The sequence below is a fragment of the Xenopus laevis genome, chromosome 1L (genome assembly GCF_017654675.1).
Source record: "Xenopus laevis strain J_2021 chromosome 1L, Xenopus_laevis_v10.1, whole genome shotgun sequence".
NCBI lineage: Eukaryota > Metazoa > Chordata > Amphibia > Anura > Pipidae > Xenopus > Xenopus laevis.
The window spans coordinates 85,639,951-85,649,722 of NC_054371.1; the positions used below are offsets into that span (position 1 = coordinate 85,639,951).

The 9,772-nt window shown below is 40.4% G+C and overlaps 1 protein-coding gene across 4 annotated transcripts in view; it reads left to right on the top strand.

Annotated features, from left to right (window-relative positions):
• LOC108711102 (ankyrin repeat domain-containing protein 17) overlaps positions 1-3,587 on the top strand; it is a 76,935-nt gene extending 73,348 nt beyond the window's left edge. For all 4 annotated transcript variants that reach the window (XM_018252474.2, XM_018252494.2, XM_018252483.2 and 1 more), the window contains 3 exons: positions 307-488; positions 1,547-1,708; positions 2,948-3,587. In XM_018252474.2, the coding sequence (XP_018107963.1) occupies positions 307-488; positions 1,547-1,708; positions 2,948-3,007 (404 nt within the window). In that variant the 3' untranslated portion in view covers positions 3,008-3,587. The remainder of the gene's footprint in view (positions 1-306; positions 489-1,546; positions 1,709-2,947) is intronic.
• The last annotated feature ends 6,185 nt before the right edge of the window (positions 3,588-9,772 follow it).

Consider the following 9,772-nt stretch of genomic DNA (forward strand, 5'->3'; position numbering starts at 1 on the left):
CCAAATCCTTGTGCCTGGCCGAACCAAATCCTAATTTGCATTTGTGAATTAGGGGTGGGAAGGAAATCACATTGACATTTTGTCACAAAACAAGAAAGTAAAAAAAATTTTTTCCACTTTTTCCTTTCCTGCCCCTAATTTAATAAGTAACAAAGGATTCGGTGAATTTGGCCAACTCCCAAATCTTCCAAACTCCCAAATAGTGGCTCAGCTGCTGTAGGTCTTAAATGTTGAAAGATTTAACATATGGCTTTATCGTTTGTAATTGCAAACTTTTCTGAACTCTATTATTATTTTTATTTGTAGATAAAGTGTCTGACTGGTGCCACACGGGGATGGGAAATCACATGATGCACCGACCCATGTCTGATCCTGGAGTCTTTTCTCAGCATCAAGGAATAGAGCGTGACAACTCTGGCATTGTACCTGCTTCTGGAGCATTCCATCAGCATGTACCTGCTGGCTACATGGAATTTCCTAAAGTTGGGGTAAATTTACCTCTTTCTCTTGTGATAGTTTGTGGCAATGGTATATGCTTCTGTGAATGTGCCATGTAGAATAATCTAAATTAGCTATTATGATATATGAAGGTTGATTTCTAGTGCACATGTGGTCTCGTACTTAAAGGGGCAGATTTATCAAAATGAGAGATTAGAATTTACCACAAAAACTCATGGTGTTTTTAGAAGCATCTTTATCAAATGGTCAACTCTAACTTTCTCCCATTGATGAATACACTTCCCATAGGAATGAATAGAAAGTGGGTGAATTTTTCTGTGCTAAACTCACATTTTATAAATCTGTCCCTAAACATGCAAAACACAAAACCAAAGGCAGGGGTAAGAGTCCAGTCAAGTCTCACAGATTTTCAAGTGTGTTTCACAGTTTAGAAATCCCTGCTCTAAACGTTCCAGCTAGGGTTCAGCTTAAAGAGACCGTAAAGGTGGCATACACTATTAGATCCGTTTGTTTGGCGAGGTCACCAAACGACCGGATCTTAACCCGATATGCCCACTAACGGCTGGGCGATATCGGATGAATCCAAACGTTCGGCCCTGGGGAATGAATGGGCACCAACGAAGAGTTAATGCCCTGGTGGGAACAGTGATATATAAAGCTTTACAAAAAATGCTGTTGCACTCTTGGGACTTAAGCAATAAAAGGCTTTATTAAATCAACGTTTCAACCCTCAATGGGATCTTTATCAAGATTGAAACGTCGATTTACTTAATTATCCGATTTTTGGCTTGATATCAATCGGAAGGATGGGCAGATAAGCTGCTGAATCGGTCTAAAGGACCAATATTGGCAGCTTTAATCTGCCTTTGTATGGCCACCTTAAATCTCCCTTTTGAACAAAGTGCTTGTGCTTAACATAAGTTTTGACTATTGTTTCTATGATTATTTTTTCTTGCTCTAAACAAGGCAAAATTTGAAAATAGAACTAAAGCCACATTGTACTGCCAATCTAAAAATACTTTAACTGTATAACTAAGGGGGTGTTAAAGTATATAAGTTAATATTATAACAATCATGTATTTAACAGGGAATGCCTTTCTCCATGTATGGAAATGCAATGATTCCTCCTGTAGCCCCAATGTCAGATGGTACTGGAGGTCCTATATTCAATGGACCTCATGCTGCTGATCCATCTTGGAATTCCCTCATAAAGATGGTTTCAAACTCCACTGAGAATGGGCCTCCAACAGTAAGTATCTTTGTTTTTCTTTTACCATTTCATAGGTTTTAATTTATTTAATTGTATTTATTTAATGAGAAATATATTCCCATAGGAGAAAACACACTTTCACAGCTTTTAATACTTGAAAATTGTTTGGGCTTTTATCAGCGCCGTAACTAGGAGTAGGCAGAAGAGGCACTTGCCTAGGGAGCAATAGTGTGTCTCTCCTACCCTCCCCTCTATCACTGTCCCCTACCTACACTCCACTGTCCTTCCTGTTCCCTTCGTTGCTTCGTATAATAATGTAACTACCACAAATAACCCCGTTACACTCCATACACTGCTACTTTCTCAAGTTATTTTTCATACATATTTTAATCTTTGGTATTTCTATATCATTTTTAGTTTTTCCAGACCAATCACAGTGAGACTTAGCTCATTAAAGACTATAGAGCTACAATTACTATAAGACAGGTACTGGTATGGGAACTGTTATGCAGAATGTTTGGGACCTCGGGTTTTGGAGCACCATGCCTAAAGGTTCCTGAAAACGTATGCTGGCTTTATCTGTGTTGTCTTATAACATAGACGAAGGGGCACACACTCAATTTGCTACGACACATTAAAGCAGGGGTCCCCAACCGTTTTTGGCCCAGGGACCAAAAAAGAGCTGAACTTTTTATTCCAAGGACCGGGAGGGGTCAGGCAGGGCAGATAGGGAGGGTGTCGGGAGTGGTCGGCGTCCAATTTGGGCGTGCTAGCATCCAATTCGACACGCCGTGTTAATTGTTTGGCGGCCCGGTGGTTGGGGACCCCTGCATTAAAGAACCAAGATTTAGATATTATGTTCTTTAGATTTTCTTGTCTTTACATTCCAGGTATAGATATAGTGCACGGGCCACAACTGTTGGTGTTGTCGAGCTTTTTTTTTAAAAAAAAAAAAATTGCACCTCATCTCCCCATCTTTGATGAGCCCATGTATGTCTTATTTGTTTCATGCACACCAGTATGGTATTTACTCAGTGGTCTCCTCCATTCATCACATGTAAATTGCTGGACCGTTCATCAATATTATAATCCAGTCCATGACCATGTTGTCATAGAAGGGAAGTCTGTGCAATTCTTAAACATATGGAGAGTCGCTATATAATAGTTTATGTTGTAAGGATATTAAAGTCATCCCATTTTTGGCGGTGCAGTAAATGACTGAAAATTGTCAGTCATTTTCAGTATGTTTAATAATGAAATCTTTGTGTGTGTGTACAGGTATGGACTGGAACCTGGACTCCTCACATGAACAGTGTGCACATGAACCAGATGGGTTGATTCAGATTATATTGCAAGCATGGAAAATCCTTCAGTGGCGGGGAGGAATAAAATACCGCTCATCCTACAGAAGCAGATGACATGCTCCCAGATCATTCTACAGATGTGCTTGACTGAAGTGTGTAGGCTTATTGCAGAAGAACTTACTAACCGACCTTTTTCTGTGACAGTTGTGACCACCCAGTCCCCATCACCGTAAATTTCACTATCGTTAACCTTACCCCACTGCCCTCCCTGGTTTTTTTTTTTGGTTTTTTTTTCCATTCCCAACCCACCCTTCTATATATTTTTTTCCATTTATGGACTTTTTTTTTTCTTGAAGCTGTTTGGCTGGTTGGTTTTAGTACTGTAAACTGCTTATGGGCAAACAGAAAAATTAGCAAAATTATGTAACTGATTCTGAAGTTTTAGAATGGCAAATAAATGTACAATTGTTTACATAACAGAGATGGCTAAGCAGAGAATTCAATATGTCCGTATAGAAGCTCTACACTGTGTAGACTTAAATTAATGTGAGATGTACCTTCATATTCTGAAATCTGGATGTTAACTTCATACATTAAAATATTAATAAGCATAACCTTTCTACTTGTGTAATTTCACGGTCACATGACTAATTATACTGTGTCCGCTTGGTTTCTTTGGATTGCTGAGGTTGATGTAATATTGCACTGGAAATTTTTTTTTTTAATCCTCAAAGCTTTGTGCAACACTAAATATGTCCTTTTTTTAAATCAGAAAAAGTTGTTTATAAAGCATTATAAATGGCTACAGTACCCATTGGATGGCATATCATTCTTGAAATGGGTGTTTCAGGATAATATGGGGGGCTGGGTCATTCAGTATATGGAATCTGCATGCAAAAAGTCCAAGTGCCTTTTCGCATGCATTAAATAAAACAATTACCAAAGCAAATTATTGCAGCCTAAGTTTGTTCAGTTTTATGTTATACTGCATCTGTGTCAATACAGAAGCAGTAATGCCTGCAAACAGTTTTGCCAGCATTTATCACCCATTAACATGGATTTGCAAGAATATAAACATTATAGGACTGGTCATTACTACTTACAAACCAGGTGGGAAGTGTTTGGTCCCTTGAAATATATGCCCAGCTTTAGCAAATGCATGTGAGATACAAGGCAAGGTCACACACCTGCAAAAAATTTTGGCCACACATGGGCATAATGAAGCTGCCAGTTGTACCCCTTCAGCAGTGCCGGGCCAAGCCGATCCCTGCGATATCTGACATCTATTCTGACTACCCTCCACTGGGCCCTCTCCCTGCTTCTTCCTTGCATAGTGTCCCAGACAGCAACACTGACATATATATGCAGAGTAGTGCAGCGGAGCTCATGGGTGCCATGTTTGGTAGCATATTTCTTTATGAAGTGAGTGCCGACACTTCCGGAAGATACCAAAGGTAGAGAATATGATGCCCCTGAGCTGCACTACTCTCCTTACATAAGTCAATTTTGCTGCCCTGGATATTTTTTTATAGTAGAACACTCTGCGGGGAGGTTGCCAATGGCAAATGTGAGCTTTTAAATGCTCATACAGGTATGTTACTGGTGAGTAGGTGCCCCTGCATGAGCAATATGGGTATACGTCGCCGGCCCAGCCACTGCTTCGGACTTCCCTACCTGGCTCCGGCATGGCTGTAGGAAGAAAAGGGAACACACAGGAGGGCAGGAGCGGGTTGCGGTTTGGCCTGAGGAGTATGCATAGTGTGACTAAAAGCGGTCTGTAGTAATAAGTAGTTCCTGAAAGCAGCAGCCAATCACACGCTCTGGGAACCAAGTTCGAAGGACTCTCCTTTTTTAACTTTGTAAATGACAGATTTGGACACAGAAACCATGTTAGTGGCTTAGGTCATCATAGTTTATTTGTTTAAATTATGATAGCTATAACTTTGTCACACTAGTGAGCGGATTGCAAATTTTGTTCCATAGACCGCCATCTCATCTAAATTTTGCTGCAGCCTAATGCCTTTATAATAACATTGGGTCCCCAGGACTACAACTCCCAGAATTCTCCATCATACATTCAAACCATAAGCAAATTTTAAAATTTAGATCAGCAACATCTAGGGTCCCAAGGTTAAAAGGGAACTATCGCAAAAAATAAAAATGTAATATTAGCTTCCTCATACTCAAGATACTTTCTAAATACAATAAATTAAATTTTCTATACTGTTTCTGAAAAGGGAATTATCATGAATGGGAATTTGCTTAACTTGGTCTAGTACTGACTGGCAGCTTGTGTTCTGAGCAGGGAGGAGTGGGAGTGGTTTAACCATTGTTCACTGACAACTAAAGTTCTACCAAACAAGGGAAAGTTGTGCTCACCACTTATTTTGAAAACAATTAAGCGGTGGGGGTGCAATGAGGCTGCGACCACAAAATTCATACAGACAAATACAAGAGGTCCTCTGCACTTAACCCATACCTTCCATCTGTCCCGTTTTCTGTCTGTGGAACAGTCCTGATTTTGACAGCTCGGCCCGCAGTCCCGGGTTTCTTATTGAAGTGTCCTGACTTTCTCTTTGATCTCCACTGAACAGCCAGAAAAAGATTCAAATTTTCTGAAACTTTATTAAAATTAGGCTTTTGGCAGAGAGCCCAGAACAGTTAGAAGCTGCACTTGGATACTTTTGAAACAATTTAAGATAAGCAAAGAAACAATTGTAACTAAGACAAGCAGGTCTCTTGGGAGAACAGAGTTTAGCAGCTTAAAGGGAATTCACTTTCATTAGCAAAACTGTTCTAACACACAAAACATTGCACTAAAACTAAACTAAAATTTTAATAACCTGCGAAATTTTGTAAAATGGACATAGTAATTTGGGGGTGTGGCCATAAAATGGTTATGCTATGCAAGGCACAGGTTTTTGTCCCTCTCAATTTTTCAAATGTTGGGAGGTATGAATTATCTGTTGAATGCAGAGGACCTCTTGTATTTGTCTATCTAAAGTTCTACCCCCACCTGGCCATCTTTCCTATTTGCTAGAAAACCTGGAAAAGACATTGAAGGTCTGAGAATCCAACTCAAGATGCAACAAACTTTATTTCTTGGATAGTTATGATCACTTGCTTTTTCTTTTGAGCAACAACAATCAAGTTATTTAGCACCAAGGGCCAGCAGTTTAATACATTCATGCCAAGTGAGCTGCCAGGTGTTGCTGGGAGTTGTAGTTAAATCCCATAAAACTACAATTTGCGTTCTGTATAATTAATAAATAAATGTTGTAGGAACAATCGCTTGCGTTGCTGTTTGTGCAATAACACATTATAGTCACTCGTATGTATGCTAGCTAATCTATAGTAATCTTTATCACCTTTACATGAAAGCTGGCTGGCTCTTATGGCGTGTGCTGCGTCTGCATGTAGGGTCGGACTGGGCCGGCACCCCGTGGTTCCTCTTCTTGAGCCGACTGGCCCCTGGCCCATAGAACGCAGTGCAGGTGCACACGCTCAGCAGGGAGCACAGCAGGGGGCCCTTAGTCTGCAGCCCCTGTGGGCCTCCGTCCGACCCTCTTTTTGAATAGGATTACATGCGAAATTTAGGACAATAGAACAAGGGCGGAGACCAGCGACAGTCTGAACGGCCTTTTCTGCTTGTTTCCACAAGGTGTCCTGTCATGGACCAAAAACTGAGGGAAGCAGGAAACCCATTTAATTAACACCAACTGCAGGTAGGCACAAAATGAGAAGTCAGCAGGATTCTGTAAGGACAATTACTCAAGGGCGTTTTCGCCCTACGTTCAGTTTTAATGTGTTCAGCCACAGACGAGCACAGGATTATCTGCAGCTGATGCTTCCTCATGGGCACGTAATCATGACAAAACATATAAGCGCATATACAGGGCCCTTTAATTAATAGTGTGCTTTCCTTCCTGCGCTCCCCTCCAGCTGAACGAGTCATCACATGTATGTGCCCATAAGGAACAGTCGGCTGCGTTTAGTCCTGCACAGGGCGAAAATGCCCATAAGAGCCTTAAAGGGTATGTAAAGGCAAAAAAATAAAATCACATTTTTACTTTCTTTAATGAAAAAGAAACCTATCTTCAATATACTTTAATTAAAAAATGTGTACAATTTTTATAAGAAACCTGACTGTATGCAGTGAAATTCTCCCTTCATTTACTGCTGTGGATAGGAATTTTCAGACAGTCCCTAACTGCTGAGCAGGGAAACAATCATAGTTATGAACAGCAGGGGGAGCCCCTGCCTTACTTCCCAGCCATGCAGAACTCAAGTAGCTTTGTTTATGACGATCCCTAAGCAGCCCAGACCAAACTGAGCATGTGCACAGTCTTAGTCTTGCAAAGATGTTTAACAAAGTTACAAGATGGTGACCCCCTTTAGCCAAGTTTGAAAGCATAAATTATTTGTTTGATTAGGCTTGTGGTGCAGTAAGTTCATGTTTATACTTAGTATACAAAATACAGCATTTCTAGCCTTATTCTATTTTAGACTTTACATGCCCTTTAAAAGAGAAGGAAAGGTTAAAACTAAGTAAGCCTTATCAGAAAGGTTCACCTAAATATACCAGTAAACCCTCAAAGTAGTGCTGCTCCTTTGAATAAAGAAACACAGCATTTCTTTACTTCTATTGTATACACATGGGCTTCTGTATCAGACTTCTGCCTTCAGCTTAAACTTCCTTGCCCCAGGTGTGAGCATGCTCCTTTCCCCGCCCCCCCTTCCCCTGCTGTAATCTGAGCACAGAGCTATAAGTGAGCAGGGAGAGACTCAGGCAGGAAGTGATGTCACACCAAGCTAATACTGCAGCTGCTATCCTATAAAAACAGAGAGCTTCTACAGCTTTTTACTCAGGTATGGTAAAACATTCTACAGAATAAATATAGCATTCTAGCTTGCACTATTTCAGCTACTCTATTGGCAATAAAATGCCTCCGTTGCTTTACTTCTCCTTAAAAAGAATGGTTTATTCTAGTGATACATCCAATCCAGGATTTTGTTTGGGATTGACTGAATCCCAATACTTTTTGAAGGATTTAAATTCCGATAAATCCCAATTGGTAAACTAAACCAATACCTTAAGGGTCCGCAGGTGACAAAATGTCCATTGTTTTCTTCCCACTGGCTAAAGTGCAAACTGTTGGTGGGGAAACATACACAGTGCTTTGGCTTTTTAAGTAGCCTTTCAAGAAAACTTCAGGTAACTTTTCTCTGCGTATGTTTCCCCGCTGGTGATCTGCATTTTAGCCAGTGGCAGGGCCGGAACTAGGGGTAGGCAGAGTAGGCACGTGCTTAGGGCGCAAAGCTGGGGGGGCGCCAGGCACGTACCTTCTCTGGCTCCTACCCCTGGTCCAGTCTCCCCTCTGGACTGCTCACTTGCGCATTGATTCGCAATTGCTCTTCACACACATGCGCACCAGCAACCATTAGAGCATGCACTTTGCGCAAGACTGTTCACGCATGCGCTCATCCAGTTGGTGCTGCGGATGGTTGCCTAGGGCACCTGGCCAGCCTGGCACAGCTCTGGCAAATGGGAAGGAAACAAGGGACATTTTGTCGCCGATAGTAGCAAAGATTTACCACAGGCGACAAAATGTCCCGTGTGCCATAACCCTAAGGGCTATTACACACAGTTTTTTTTTTCTTGCATTTTTAATGCATGCTGAGCGTGAAAAAATACATATATTTCGTTTATATGTTTTTTTCAACGCAAATAAGTATTTGTGAGTTCCAAACACAACCCTCCATTCTATTAATGGCAGAATGTGCGTTAAGAGCAAGAAAATGCGAGAAAAAATAAATCCCTTCCTTATCCTGGAACAACTTATTTACAAAAAACTGGATGATATATACCACTTATCAATAATAAAAAACTGTATTATATTTGAAGAGTCAAACGCAAGGTTGCCTCCATGAGCAATAATCCTGTGCGTTTCTAAAGTGCTAGTGCAATAAATCAAGTTCATTACCTTCCTCGTCTGAGACTAAAAAGTGACAACGGGGCTGATTCACTAAGGGTCGAATATCGAGGGTTAATTAACCCTCGATATTCGACTGGGAATTGAAATCCTTCGACTTCTAATATCGAAGTCTAAGGATTTAGCGCAGATAGTACGATCGAACGATCGAAGGATTATTCCTTCGATCGAACGATAAAATCCTTCGAATCGAACGATTCCTTCGATCAAAAAAATTTAGGCAAGCCTATGGGGACCTTCCCCATAGGCTAACATTGACTTTGGTAGCTTTTAGATGGCGAACTAGGGGGTCAAAGTTTTTTTTAAAGAGACAGTACTTTGACTATCGAATAGTCGAACGATTTTTAATTCGAATCCTTCGATTTGAAGTCGTGGTCGAAGTAGCCCATTCGATGGTCAAAGTAGTCCAAAAAAAACTTCGAAATTCGAAGTTTTTTTACTTCGAATCCTTCACTCGAAGTTAGTGAATCGGCCCCTTAGTGTTTAGCTACTGTTTAAAGTGACAGTGCTAAATTGATAGATAATCAAGGAAGTTAAATTATGGGGTTATAAAACCTTAACAATTATTTACCACTGCTACATATAATTTAAGATTTCTGCAGGGTTAAAATGGTGTATAATTAATAAATTATAAAGTGAATAAGTGCAAAGATTAGAATTCCCAATTCATCCAGAAAAATGAATGTAATTGCTCAGATTGCTTCATAGGTAAGTAAGAAAAGTAAATGATAGAATGTGGAGAAGTCCTATGGAAACTGTCTTATCTTTTTCTATCATCCGGACCCCACAAAGATGGAGAAGTCAGA